General features: G+C 35.8%; 1 protein-coding gene across 4 annotated transcripts in view; it reads left to right on the top strand.

Moving 5' to 3' along the window:
- SPICE1 (spindle and centriole associated protein 1) overlaps positions 1-13,519 on the top strand; it is a 101,346-nt gene extending 87,827 nt beyond the window's left edge. For all 4 annotated transcript variants that reach the window (XM_037835574.1, XM_037835575.1, XM_037835573.1 and 1 more), the window contains exons 14-18: positions 5,224-5,702; positions 7,828-8,011; positions 10,294-10,396; positions 11,590-11,677; positions 12,792-13,519. In XM_037835574.1, coding sequence (XP_037691502.1) covers positions 5,224-5,702; positions 7,828-8,011; positions 10,294-10,396; positions 11,590-11,677; positions 12,792-12,845 — 908 coding nt within the window. In that variant the 3' untranslated portion in view covers positions 12,846-13,519. The remainder of the gene's footprint in view (positions 1-5,223; positions 5,703-7,827; positions 8,012-10,293; positions 10,397-11,589; positions 11,678-12,791) is intronic.
- Positions 13,520-14,698: the final 1,179 nt, after the last annotated feature.

Raw genomic sequence — 14,698 nt, 5'->3', positions numbered from 1 at the left:
TTTTCCCTCTTTGTTAGAGAAGTTATGGGTTTACAAAACAATCATACGTGAAATACAGGATTCCCATATACAAGCCCACCACCAAAACCTTGCATTGGTATGGAACATTTGTTACAATTCATGATAGCATATTTTTATAATTGTACTATTAAAGTCCATGGTTTAACTTAGGGTTCACTTTGTGTAGTGTAGTTCATGGATTTAAAAAAATTCTGTTAACAGAATTTTTAATCATATTCATATATATATTTCATTGCTGTTAATTGTGTTCACAATGTTGTGCTGCCGTTACAACCATCCACTACCAAAACATTTCCATTATTCCAAATAGGAACCCTGTAAATTTTAAGCCTTAACTTCCCATTCCCTATCCCCCCAGTCCTTCACCTCCCAGTCCCCTGGTATTCTGACTCTTGAGTTTGTTTATTCTAATTGTTTCAAACCAGTGAGTTCATACAATATTTGTCCTTTTGTGTCTGGCTTATTTCACTTAACATGATATCTTCCAGGTTCATCCATGTTGTTGCATGTATCAGGACTTCGTTCCTTTTTATGGCTGAATAATCTATTGTGTGTATATACCACATTTTATTTATCCATTCATCGGTTGATGGACATTTGGGTTGCTTCTATCTTTTGGTAATTGTGAACAGTGCTGCTCTGGACATTGGTTTGCAAATATCTGTTCAAGCCCCTGCTTTCAATTCTTTTGAACATATACCTAGTAGTGGGATTGCTGGGTCATATGGTAGTTCTATACTTAGTTTTCTAAGGAACCACCGGACTTTCCTTCACAGCAGCTACACCATTTTACATTGCCATGAGCAATGAATGAGTGTTCTACTTCTCTGCATCTTCTCCAACATGTTATTTTCTGTTGTTTTTTTTTTTTTTTTTGATAGCCGCATTCTAATGGGTGTGAAATGGTATCTCATTGTGGGTTTGATTTGCATTTCCTTGATGGCTAATGATGTTGAGTATCTTTTCATGTGCTTTCTGGACATTTGTATATCTTCTTTGGAAAGATGTCTGTTCTGGTCTTTGCTCATTTTTTGCCTTTTTGTTGTTAAGTTGAAAGATTTCTTTATATATACTAGATATTAATCCTTTATTGGATTTGTGGTTTCCAGATATTTTCTCCCATGTGTAGGTTGTCTTTTTACTTTCCCGGTAAAGTCCTTTGAGGAACAAAGTTTTTTTTATTTTGAAGAGGTCCCATTTATCTATTTTTTTCTTTTGCTGCTTGTGCTTTGGGTGTAAAGTCTAAGAAACCATTGCCTAACACAAGGTCTTGAAGATGCTTCCCTATGTTTTCTTCTAGAAGTTTGATAGTCCAAGCTCTTATATTTAGGTATTTGATCCATTTGGAGTTGCTTTTTGTATACAGTGGAAGGTAAGGTTCCTCCTTCTTTTTGCAAATGGAGATCCAGTTTTTCCAGCACCATTTGTTGAAGAGACTGTTCTTCCCCAAATGAGTAGTCTTTGCCATCTTGTCAAAAATCAGTTGGCCATAAATGTGAGGGTTGATTTCTGAGTTCTCAATTTTATTCCATATGTCTGTCTTTGGACCAGTACCATGTTGTTTTGATAGTGGTTTTGTAATATGTTTCAAGATCAGGAAGTATGAGTCCTCCAACTTCATTCTTCTTTTTCAAGATGGCTTTAGTTATTCGGGGTCCCTTACCCTTTCATATAAATTTGATGGTTGGCTTTTCCATTTGTAAAAAGAAGGTTGTTGGAATTTTGATTGGGATTGCATTGGATCTATAAATTGCTTGGACGGTATTGTCATCTTAATGATATGTAGTCTTCTGGTCTATGAACACAGAATATTCTTCCATTTATTTGGGTCTTTTTTTGTTTCTTTTGGCAATGTTTGGTAGTTTTCTGTGTATAAGTCTTTTATAACCTTGGTTAGATTTATTCCTAGATATCTGATTCTTTTACCTGCTATTGTGAATATGATTTTTTTTCTTGATTTCTTTTTCTGATTGTTCATTGCTTGTGTATAGAAACACTACTGATTTGGGAGTGTTGATCTTGTACCCCATCACTTTGCTGAATTTATTTATTAGCTCTTGGAGCTTTATTGTGGATTTTCAAGGATTTTCTGTATATAGGATCATATCATCTGCAAATAGGGGGAGTTTTGCTTCTTCCTGTCCAACATGGAAGTCTTTAATTTCTTTTTCTTGCCTAATTTCTCTGGCAACTTTCAATACAATGTGGAATAACAGTGATGACAGTGGGCATCCTTATCTTTTCCCAACCTTAGAGGGAAAGCTTTCAGTCTTTAACTATTAAATAGGATGTTAGCTGTGGGTTTTTCATATATGCCCTATATCATGTTGAGGAAGTTTCCTTCTATCCATAGTGTTTTACATGTTTTTATCAAGAAAGAGTGCTATATTTTGTCAAAGCCTTTTCTGCATTGATTGAGATGATCATTTTTTTTTTCCTTCATTCTGTTAATGTGGTTTACTACATTAATTGATTTTCTTATGTTGGCTCAACATAAGAACCAACCTTGCATACCAGGGATAAATTCCTCTTCATCATGGTGTATGATTCTTTTAATGTGCTGTTGTATTTGGTTTGCTAGTATTTTGTTGAGGATTTTTGCATATATATTCATGAGAGGTATTGGTCTGTGATTTTCTTTTCTCATGGTATCTTTATCTGGCTTTGGTTTGAGGGTGATGTTGGCCTCATAGAATGAATTAGGGAGTGTTCTCTCCTCTTCAGTTTTTTTTTTTTTTTTTTTTTTTGAAGAATTTAATCAGAATTGGAGTCATCTTCTTGGAGTGTTTAGTAGAATTCTTCTGTGAAGCCATCTGGTCCTGGGCTTTTCTTTGTTGGGAGATTTTTGATTACTGATTCAATCTCTTTACTAGTAATTGGTTTGTTGAGATCTTCTGTTTCTTCTTGGGTCAGTGTAGCTAGTTTGTGTGTTTCTAAAAATGTTTCCATTTCATCTAGGTTATCCAATTTATTGGCATACTGTTAGTCAAGTATCCACTTATAGTACTTTTTATTTCAGCAGGGTCGGTAGTAATGTCCCCCTTTTCATTTCTGATTTTCATTATTTGTATCCTCTCTGTTTTTTGTTTGTCAGTTGAGCTAAAGGTTTATCGATTTTGTTGATTATTTCAAAACTTTTGTTTTTTTCTGATTCTCTTTCCTGGCCTGCCCAGCAAATGTAGCCCTTCTGCAAAGTGTTCCCTGCAGCCTGGGGGATGTGCTGCATCTTTACATCTCCACTGCTTCTGCCCCTGTCTTGGGAGGGTTGAAATGATGCTGCCACTGCCTTTGTCTGGGGCATGTTGAAACACTGGGTGCCTCAGAGCTGGAACCCAGTAATCCGAATTCACTAGTTAAAAGCCATGATCACTGACCGGCAGTGCACATCTCTGTTCTTGGGGAAGAGGATTTTTATGTTCCTTTTGGTTAGTAGTAGCTAGTCAGGAGCTGGTCCCTGCATTGACCTGCTGTGAGAGTGGGAGATGGATGCTAGTGGCTTCTGCATCCTTAGAGCAGTTTATAGTTCTTCACCATAATTTATCAGCCTCTTCCTCCCGCTCTTCCCTGGATGCTTTACAGTGTTCTTCTGGCCTCTGGAGTTACAAAATTGTTGTTTCAAACAATTCCTGCCTGTTTAATAGTTGTTTTGCTGGGGGGACTGAGTCCCGTAGCTTCCTGCTTTGCTGTCTTCCCCAGAAGTTCCCTTAGCTTGGATATATTTACTTTTATACATCCTTTCTGTCATTTTATTAGAAGGAGGCAAGGAAAGTGGGTGCTCAGCCTATCTTGAATTAGAAACACTCCCCTTCTCAATTCATCTTTATCATTCTACTTAAACCATTCTTACTAAGGGCTCCAGTGTTCTCCATGTTACTAAATCCAGTGCATCTTTTTCTGTCCTTACCTTGTTACATCTTATATTAGTGTTATACACAGTTGACCATTCCCTTTTTTGTGTGAAATAGTCTTTTTTCTTTGTTTACTCTGATTCCCCATTCTTGTAATATTTCTCTTATCTCACTGGCTACTTATTTCAGTATGCTCTGCTAGCTTCCTTTACCTGACCCTTTATGAAGAGTTTCTTGTGTCCTTGTACTCATTTCTTTTCTCACTGTACTCTTTCTCTCTAGATAATTTCATTTTATGGGTTCCAGTAGTTTCTATATGCAAGTGACTTCCTGGCCAGTATCTTTTCCAAAATTTCTCTTTGGAGTTTCTGACTCAAATATCCATCTGCTTGGATACATGGATGAATCATAAAACGTCTTAAACATAGCATGTTCAAAGCTGAATTTGTAATAACCTCTCTGCCCCAAATCTGTTCTTCTTGTCTTCTCAGTAAATGGCATCACTGTCCTCTCAGTTGTTTATGTCATCTTGATTTGTGTGTTTCCCATACCCCTCTCTACTAGTTCAACATTCCCAGTTCTTTTGCCAAAATATTTCTCAAATCTATGTATTTCTCTCCATCTCTATTGCCAGCTTAGTCAAAGCTACCATCATCTTTATTCTAGACCATTGCAAAGGTCTACTGGTCTACCTATGTCCATTTCTGCTACCTTCCAGTTATCCACTACTGGAGTGATTCTTCTTGAAATGTAAATTGAATTATTTCCAAACCTTCTTTAGGTTTCCATTGCTGTTACATTAAATTATAAAATTCCGAACGTGGCTTATAAACTCTGTAAGAAATGGCCCATGCACACCTCTCCAATCTCAAAATTTTCCAGTTCTTCCTGCTGCTATGCTACAGCTAGACCTTTCTTTGCTTTTTAGGGTCTTCACAAATGTGGGTGTCTGCCTGTAATGGCCTTTGCTATATTTTCTGCCAGATACTTAATCATTTTCAAATTTTACTTCCTCAGAGAGGCCTTTCCTCATCACCTTCATTTTAAATTAGTTATCTGCACCCCCACTTGAATATTGCCAAATATGAGTTAATACTTGTGTTGAAATGTGAACTTGGCAAATGCTTTTCACAAAGATACTGAAAAGTGTTTTAAGAAATATAGGGTTTATGCACTTGATTGTTAAGGGTGGCCTATCTGATATATTCCCTGCTGAAAATAAATTAGGCATTTGGAAACTAAAATTTTCTGTTCAAATACTTTGCTAACGTTATAGTCATGAGTTAATGAGACAAGTGTAGTGCCATTCTATAGCAAAAAATACATGCTTATTTTTTTTAATTCTTATCTACAGTATTGAGGAGGACTGTTCAGACGCGTCCTGCGCCACGCATTCCTCCAACTGTGGAAATAATTGAAAAAGAACAAAATTGGGAAAAGAAGACTTTACCCACTGGTACAGACAACCAGAATTCAAGCGAAGAGAGTCGTCTCTTCACTCAGAGGTGGAGGGTTTCCCACATGGGAGAAGATTTGGAGAACAATAGTTCTTTGGTTAACCTATCACAGCCCCTCTGCAATTCTCTTTCAAATACTCAGCAATTGAGAAACCCCATGTTCTCAGAAGAGCCTCCAGTACTGGGAGATGGGCAACAGCTTAAAACAAATGAGACATTAATACAAAGAAAAGATATCTTGGCACAAATTGCTGAGTTGACACTGCAGAATTCCGCTATTAAGGCACATCTGAACGATATTATTGGCTCAGCGGGAGAGCAAGGGGATGGACCTCGGGAATTAAACAAACAGGAAAGTGCAAGCAACATGACTGCTGTAAGTATCAGTTACAGATTGCTTGGGAATATACAGGAATATAATTATGTCACTTGGGCATTTAAGGGACTTCTTTCCAGAAATGATCCTGGATATTTTCGAGGCTGCCACTAGATGGTTTATGCTTTGTTATGGGCTCATCACAAAACAGGTACAAGTTATTTACCAGTTGTACTTGATTTAATAAATCAAGATAAAAAATAAGTGAATGAGGAAAATAGGATAAAGAAACAATGTGTAGGAAAGCTAAGATTAAGCTAGGAATGAAGTTTTAAATATAAAATGTAGAATTAACATTACTTGAAAGTTTGCCACACAACTACATTTTAATGGAAGCATTTTTACTCTTAAAAGTGGCTCAGAAAAGTGAGTTACATACAGTGGCCCTCAACTCATGAACAGTTAATTTTTTAGGACACAATGCATTTTCCCATAGAACTGATGTTTTAAAGGATTATTGAAGTCAATCTTTAATGTGCATATGAAGCATCTGGGGATCTTGCTGAAATGCAATTTCTGATTGAGTAGGTCTGATGTAGGACCTATGCATTTCTGGGTTCACAATTGATGCCAGTGTTGCTGGACTGAGGACCACACTTTGATTAGCAAAGGTCTTCATATTTTGTGAGTTTAATGAACTATATGGACTAAACTGATAACTCAAACCTTATTTAATTTGTTTGTGGGAGAAAAGGGATTTTGATTTCTAACTGGGGGATGTTTATAACACACCTCCTCATGCTAGTCTCAGTGATAAACTCCATTTTACCCCTTTGTGAGTCAGAATGGCTCGTGTCAAGGTTCTGATAGGAAACAGTGTTTTAGCAGGGGGAAGGAGTTGGGCAGCTTCATGGATTACATGGGCTCCTGAGGTGTGACTGCTTCCGTAAGAGCTTATCACTGGATCTAGGGCTTCAGTGAGGAAGGTTGGGGGGAGGTGGAAGGAGTAAGGACCACCTCTGTTAGCACTGACTCATGGAGAATAAGGACAGTCTGGGTACTGAGTCAGAAATAGTAATCGGAAGGTCTGGCAGAAGAGGAGACAAGAAGTAGTATTAGGAATAAGCAGCAGCCATTGGTACAGTTGTACGTTTAAGTAAGACCTGTCTCAGTTTTGAGTCTTGGAAGACATTTCTTTGTTTACGGAGTTTTGAAGATGACTTTAAACAGGCAACTCTTGGTTTTAAAAAGGCTGCAGAGTTAAATATTAAGTTTGCCTCTTTTCTAATTTGTATATGGATCAGGCTAGAGTGAATAATCTAACATTGTTGCCATTGCCACCTTTTTTGTTATAATTGGAAATACAAGATGTCATTTAATTCATTCTGTTTTCCTGATCTTTTTTTTTTTTTTTTTACTATGGGCATAAGCTACAAATTAGTGGTTTCTATTAGAAATTTTTTTTAATCCCAAGGGGATTTAATATTTAGCTAAATGAAAAAATTAGGAATGGCATAATTAGAGTTCTACTAGGAATTTTTAAATTAAACTTATATTCCTTGGGTGGCTATTTTTTACTCTACTTCTCATCTCCTTTCTAACTTAGGCCAAAAGTGGCATGGGATGCGATGCTGACACATGGTCAGAAGGAGTGATAAGACTACCAATAATCTTTGCCAAATAATTCGTGGTGCATTTTTGAAGATCATAGAAGCATTTGTTTCAACTACAGTAGAGCCTCTTTTGTTTTATATATTGAAATTTGAACCCCGATCTGTCATTAATAGATATGTGGCCTAGTCACCAGAAGGAATCTTTTTGCCTCTGTGATATTTTGTGTAGCTCAGCAAACACTGAGATGCAGAAAAGCTTTGTCCCACAGACTATGTCCATAATCAAAGGGCTTATATGGCACCAGAAGTAGGACTAGTATCCCTTTACATTAGCCTTAATTTTTCAATTAATGATTTGTAACTTCTATTATTTACCCACTATTCAAATCTGCATATAGCAAGGGCTGTGAATACCAGCTTGATGATACTTAATGCAAGTTTATTTTTACAAAATGTCAAAATTGTTTGGGTTTTCCCCCCAATATTGAATTTATGCATCGTTTCTTTTTCTTTTTTTCTTTTTCTTTTTCTTTTTCTTTTCTTTCTTTCTTTCTTTCTTTTTTTTTTCCCAGACTTTTTCGGCATCGCAACCTCTAGCACCAAGTAGCATGGAGGAACGGATCGCAGAATTGAATCGACAGAGCATGGAGGCTCGTGGAAAACTACTGCAGTTGATAGAGCAGCAGAAACTTGCCTGTTTGAATCCTTCCTCTCCACCAGTATCACCTATTCAGTCACCTCTCAGAGCATGGACTGGTTGGTCACAAAGACGTGATTTAAAACCTAGAAATATGAAAGCTTTCACTTTCTTGATTTTGTGAGTTCTTCTTGAGCTGAAAGAAATCTCAGAGGATGTTTATTCAAATTCCCTTAATTTTGCATAGAACAAAACATACTTAAGTCTCAGAATTTGTGACAGATATAGTAATAGAAGGCAGGTTTCCTGATTTGTGTGATAGTCTGTCTATCCTGTGGTGCCTGCAGTTAAGCTTTGGTGTCTGAGTTCCTAATTTGCTTTACATGGGATCCATAACAATGTACAATTCACTTAGGACGTATGCTACAGCTAATGTATAAAATATAAGCATAAAAATGACAATTAAGAATTTCATGACCAACAAATTAGAAGTTAATGCTTTTCTAAAAACATTATAAAATTGATACCTGCAACTCAGCAACATTTTCATTTATTAATTTATAAAGCTTTATATTTTATTGTTACATTTAGGAATGTGAAAATAGAGGGTATTCTAAATAATAGATAGTAACTGAAAATTTACTTGTCTTACTATTCATATTCAAAAAGGTACTTTGAAATGTACTATATCTCAAGTTGCTTTTTAGCCAAGATTGAATTAAGATGCTGAAGGGCTAGAGATACTTGAAGTCTTTAGAAAGACTGATTGTGGCCCAGTGTTAGAGAGGGTTTTAATTGTTAGGGATAAAAAGGTCTGCTTCAGTAAGTGGTGTATTTCCTGAGGTGTTCAAGCATAGGGAACACTTGGTGCTTTAGGGGGATTTGCCGGTCCTGTGGCTGGCTGAAGTAGATTACCTTTAAGGTATCTGTAAATAAGACTTTTTCCCTCAGTTAGAAGTTTTTACATTTTGAAATTACAGACCCAGAAAGCAGTCTCTTGAAAATTACTGGAAAATGATGGGTAATGCCTTTCCCAGAGCCCTTCTTTGTTTATTCTTAGCTTCTTCAAATGATGGCTTGTTTACAGTTCTTCATAGTCATGAAGTCTAGTGGCAACTTCAGTCTTAGAATGAATAAATTAACTTACTCAAATATTTATGAACATGCACTATGTGCCTGGTATGTTGTGGGTGCTGGGGATACAGCATCAAATAGGACAGGTCCCTGCCCAGCTTGAATGCTCCAGCATTCAAGTTGAAGATCAGGCAGTGAATGAATGAATGAATGAATGAATGAATAAGTAAATAAATAAATAAATGTATAATATAATGTCAGTTAATGCTAAGTGCAGTGAAGAAAAATAAAGCAGATCACTCTCAAGAAGAACTTTGTAATTATAAGTGATATCTTCTGTTTCGGCTCTTTAAGGTTAAAAAGATGTTTTCTGTTTATTTCATTTAATCCTCACCACACCCTGAGAGTAGACAGGGCTGAAATTATACCTATTTGATAAGTAAACTGAGGTACAAAGAAGTGATTTGTCTGAAATTGCAAAGCAAATTGGTGGATTTGCAACTGGGACCCAGGTCTCCTAACTCCTAGTTCTGTATTTTTTTTCCTTTCCAGTGCTTATCTCTCTGATATTCTTTTCTTAGGTAAAATTCTTGGTTTCACAGGAACCCTGTGGGCCTTAGTGATAAAAATAGAAATGTCATATTCCATGTAAATCCTCTTTGATTTTCTAGAATAACTGAGGAATAAAGTTATAATATTAAGTGGATTTCATCAACTCTAAAAGCCTGGAAATTACTGCCTTTAGCAGTGATTCACAGGAGGTTTTAAGTCTGGATGGACATAAAGTCTTTCATTAGTAGATAATTAGTAAATATTTGTTGATTACCTATTTCTAAAGTATTGGCAATATATTTAATACACTTGTCATTGTCTTTTCAGTGAACTTTCTCCTTCTTTATTGTCTTTAGTAACACTGATAATGTAATAGATTTAAAACTTTTCTACATCACTTCAGAAATCTTGTTTCTTTTTCCTTTTTTCACCCTGAAAACTTTAAATCAGCTGCTTTTGACAAAGATCTCCAGTTCTTCAGGATTAGCTCTTAATTTCCACTCTTCACTTTTAGATCTGACATACCACTTGTCTGAAGATTCTGGCTTTCTATTAACTGGCATGCTACTGAATTGACACTAATAGCTGAAGTCTAATGTCTCACAGTTTCTTTAAAAAAAAAAAATTCTTCAAGTGTGTCAGTGGGCCATAATGATGAAAATATAGAGAAAAACCCCACGTTTATAATGTGCTATTTACAGTAAGACAGAAATCAAGCTGAATTTTAATTTTTCAATGAAAAATAATGAAACTAATATTTATTTTTATGTTTTAGAAGGAGGAAAGAGGACAATTGAGGTATCTATTCCGGGTGCAGAAATCCCAGAAAACTCAAAATGCAGCACTGTTTCTCCTACTAGTCGGATAAATACAAGAAGGTAGGATTATATTGGAAATAGTTACTTTTAAGAAAATGAAGATTTTAGTATGTGTTTCATTCTTCTTGTGTAAAAAGGAAGTACATAATATCTGACTTAGGTTCAGACAGACTCACTCCTATAGAGAAAAGAAAGTAATTGAAGAGGAGAATTTTGGGAGGAAAAAAAGAAGAGGAAGTGAGGAACAAATCTTAATTAAGTAGAAAAGCATGGGTTGGCTACTGAAAACAAAAGTGGAATAATAACACAAATGTAGAGTGCTTTATGGGTTATAAAATTAGGAGGTAATGTATGAGAGGATGGGTAAATTGAGCAGTAATATTTTCCTCTTTTACAGTAAATGAAACAGAGGCTCATAGAGCTAATTGGGTGGTGTCTGGTTTGCTAACCCCGCTGAAATGCAACATACCCAAAATGGACTGGCTTTTAACAATGGGGATTTATTAGCTTACAAATTTACAGTTCTAAGGCTGTGAAAATGTCCCAATTAAGACATCAGCAGGATACTACCTTCTCTGAAGACTGCTTACCTGTGAACCTGGGCTCCTCTGTCAAATAGCAAGGTGCATGGCAACATCTGCTGGTCTTTTTATCCCAGGTTTCATTGCTGTCAGCTCTGGCTGTTCCATCTCTCAGCTTCTCTGGGTGCCTCACTGAATTTCATCTCTTAGATTCTGTATGTGTTTTATCCTCTTAAGGACCCCAGTAAGAGGATTAAGACCCACCTTGAATGATGTGGGTCACATCTCAATTGAAATAACCCAATCAAGAGGTCCCACCCACAATAGGTCTACACCCATAGGAGTGAATTAAAAGAACGTGACCTTTTCTGGGGTACATACAATTCAAACTACCACAGGTGGTGTGCCTACATAGGTCACATGTTTGGTAAATGGCAACACTAGGACATAACTGGCCCTTCTGTCTCTGTCCTGTGTGCTGTGACTGTAGGGTCCTACTCCAAGTCTCATTTCTCTTCTACTGCTTTGGCCTTCTCCACCATCCCTCCACATCCATTTTTCCCTGTTAATGTTAAAACTAATAGATTGGTGAAAATATGCTACAAATAATTTCCTCATTTGGACCTGAGTCAACCATTCTTTGCCAGTATTGAGAATTGTCAGTGTTGTACATAATTTTTGAAGGTTAATAATGACAGCTCACTCTCTCACTCTTTTATTTCTCAAAAATAGATCTTCAGGGGCTGCTAGTAATTCCTGTTCTCCATTAAACACCACCTCAGGAAGTGGACAGTTTATGCCTCTTAATCAAAGAGCAAAGGTACCTGATAAAATGTAATTGGTGAAATGTGTGTATGGGGTGGGAGAGTGAAGGTGGTAGGTAGCTGATTTAGTGATTTTCATTCCTAATTATTATTCCTCAGTTTTCCTAATGATACAAAATCCTCAGAAGATAAGACATACTAATTTACCTTCACTAGAAAAACAAATAAGCCATATACCTCTTTTATTTTCTAGGGTGACCAAGAAATAAGATAAAATTCAGTGGGATTTCACCCCTCTGGGAATTCCCACCGCTGGGAATTACTGGCAGAGCTTTTCAGATTGTGTGGCAGGACACACAGCTGTGTGCGTTGAATGTGTTGTAGGTGTGCTGAGATATTGGTCATCTTAGTCCTCGGTAATCTTCGTGTATTTTGATTTGCTATAGGAATGTATAGAAGCTAAGCATCTTATCCAAAACTTTTGCAAAAGACATTTTTCGGTGTTGGAAATACAGTAAAATATCATTTGACTGTTTGGCCGTAATAAATTTTAAGAGTATCTTTAAAATCATAAAAATTAAATTTGCAGACTTGCGCCAACAACTGTCTGATATGGAGGGATCTTGTTATTCTTATTACTGACTTCGGTAATTAGACCAAATAGTGGTTACTTCAATAGACATTGAGTATTTACAGCCCAAATGAATTAATAGGCTAAGATATCCCAGTTTCCCAGTACTAGAAGATTTGCCCTTTGCTATTTCATATATTCAAAAAAAACTTTAAAGTAAACTATTTTATATAATTTACCTTTGATTCCTGGAAATTAATAACAAATCTAATTTTCTAGTATCAAATAACTTTCTTTTTGACATTTTTAAAGTTGTGCCTATGATACATATTAAACACTGTTTTCATCCCTTTTTGTTTTTGTTTTTAAGTTAGGACTCCTAAATCAATAAGAAGTTCTTGGGAATTGGTTAGTTGGGAGCGTGTCTTTTAGAGAATAAAAATGTCAGTAGCAATTTAGTTTGCAATACAATTCAAAGGCATAGGATAACTTTTTCTTGTATGGACTTTGTCTAAATGACGATAAAGCTTGATCCTCATGTATTTATAAGTTATAAGTCTGGTTACCTTCTAAGTCCTTTCTGCATCTCTCCTCAACAGATCGAGAAGCAGAAAGAAGAAGGCTGGTTTGCCCTTTCTACCCACGTATCATAAGTGAACTTGTGTTTTATAGTTTGTTCTCAATAATTTTTTCTTGAGCTTCTACTCTGCTTTCCCTGCTTCTACTTTCAAGTTATGTCCTTCTGTCGATAAAACCTATGAAGATCCTGTAAATTAGTATTAATAGAACAAAGAAATAAAGCACTTATTTTAATTATTGACCTTTACAAATAGGTTTCCAACAAATAACCAATGCATACCCACTGTAAATAAAATTTGACTGTAGAGAAATTAAAGTTTTACACTCAAATAATTTCATGGATTATTTTAATTTTTCCCAGCAATACATTTTTACTTTTATCATCTTTATTCAGGATTTCAAAAAATCTGTATATTGTATCTTAAATGTTGACCTGTTTCATTTTTGTTTCACTTTGTTTTCTGAAGAACTGTGTTACTTTGCATATAAAATAACAAAATGCCTCTGGGTGAGTAGAGTGTGACTTTCAGGAAGACTTAACACCCTCTTTTGGTTTCTTTTTTGGTGGACAGTAACTGCTATCTATTACTTTTTCCATCAAGTGGAAAGTACAGCTTTAGAAAATGAGCATGGGGGTGTTTGTATGTATTTGCTTAAACAGGTAAATGTATATATTATAAAATTCTTATAGGTTTTTAAATATTAAAATATCGTCAGTGATGGTAATGGGCATCAAATAAATAATGATTGTAGAGCTCATGTGTCTAAATGTAGTAGCACTGATTTAATGGTATATTTAGTGTTTGAAATAGAATTGAATACAAGAAGTTGCTATTGGTTTTCCCAACTCTGAGTCAAAGCAGAGTCATTCAGAGCAAGGTCTTTCTTCAAGATACCTGTCTGGCTCTCAGAAACTGGTTTCTACTCTAAATCTTCTTTTTGAATGATCCCCTCCCCTTGGCCCTATGATAGAAATTCTCAAATAGATGTGGGGTGGGAACTTTTTTAAACAATGCCTTTCTTCCCCTTATAGCTGTAAATCACTGTTCTAAAGGAGGTGTCCTTTGCAACTTTCTCTTGGTCCTTTTCATTGAAGTGGTGGCAAAAATGAAAATTATTTTATTCTAGTACCACCAATTTTATTTATGTGAAATCATTTGTAATCATTTTCATTCTTGCAGATTCTTCCATTGGTATTGTACTTTTTGAAACTTAGCATTTAGTAAATAATACCCCATCTGGGAGAAAAACCATTTTAGTGTTACCCCTTTTCTTAATAGTACTGAAATGTCAGTGTATCTGTTTGATTTGTAAATGCATAGTTTTGACATGCATTTTCCTTAATGTTCTCCAAATAGTTGAGTCTGTATTTTTTGCCACCTCTGTTCCTTTGGACTTCAAAAGCTATGATTCTCAACTTGGGGAGCATTTAAAAAACATCAGACAATCTGAGGTATAAGCCCTTGGCATGGTATTTTAAAAGGCTGTTCAAGGCAATTCTAATGTGCAGCCAGGGTTGAGAACCAGTGCCAAAAACTTTTACCACTAGCTCACTGACAACCTATGGGACTGATGTTTAATTATCTATTCTGTTAATATTTATTTTTGTATATAAAATGCAAAAATAGAATGAAAACTCCAAGAACGATAGGTGAGGAGAAGAGAACTTTTTCTTTCCTAAGCCTACTAAGACAGTGCTTCTCAATCATTTAGAATCACCTGGGACCTTTTAAAATCTCCAATGCCCAGGTCTCACCCCAGACCAATTAAATTAGAACCTCTGCACATGAACACCAGTGTTTTATTGTTTTGTTTTTTTTTTGTTTGTTTTATTTTGTTTTAACTCCTCAGATGATTTCAGAGTGCAGCCAAAATTGGGAAGCATTGTGCTAAAGGTATTTATTGCCCCCAAATCATAAATTGGTAT

This window comes from Choloepus didactylus, chromosome 1 (assembly GCF_015220235.1).
Source record: "Choloepus didactylus isolate mChoDid1 chromosome 1, mChoDid1.pri, whole genome shotgun sequence".
Classification (NCBI taxonomy): Eukaryota; Metazoa; Chordata; class Mammalia; order Pilosa; family Megalonychidae; genus Choloepus; species Choloepus didactylus.
The sequence above is the reverse complement of the archived record's forward strand: the minus strand, read 5'-3'. Positions and strand labels throughout refer to the sequence as shown.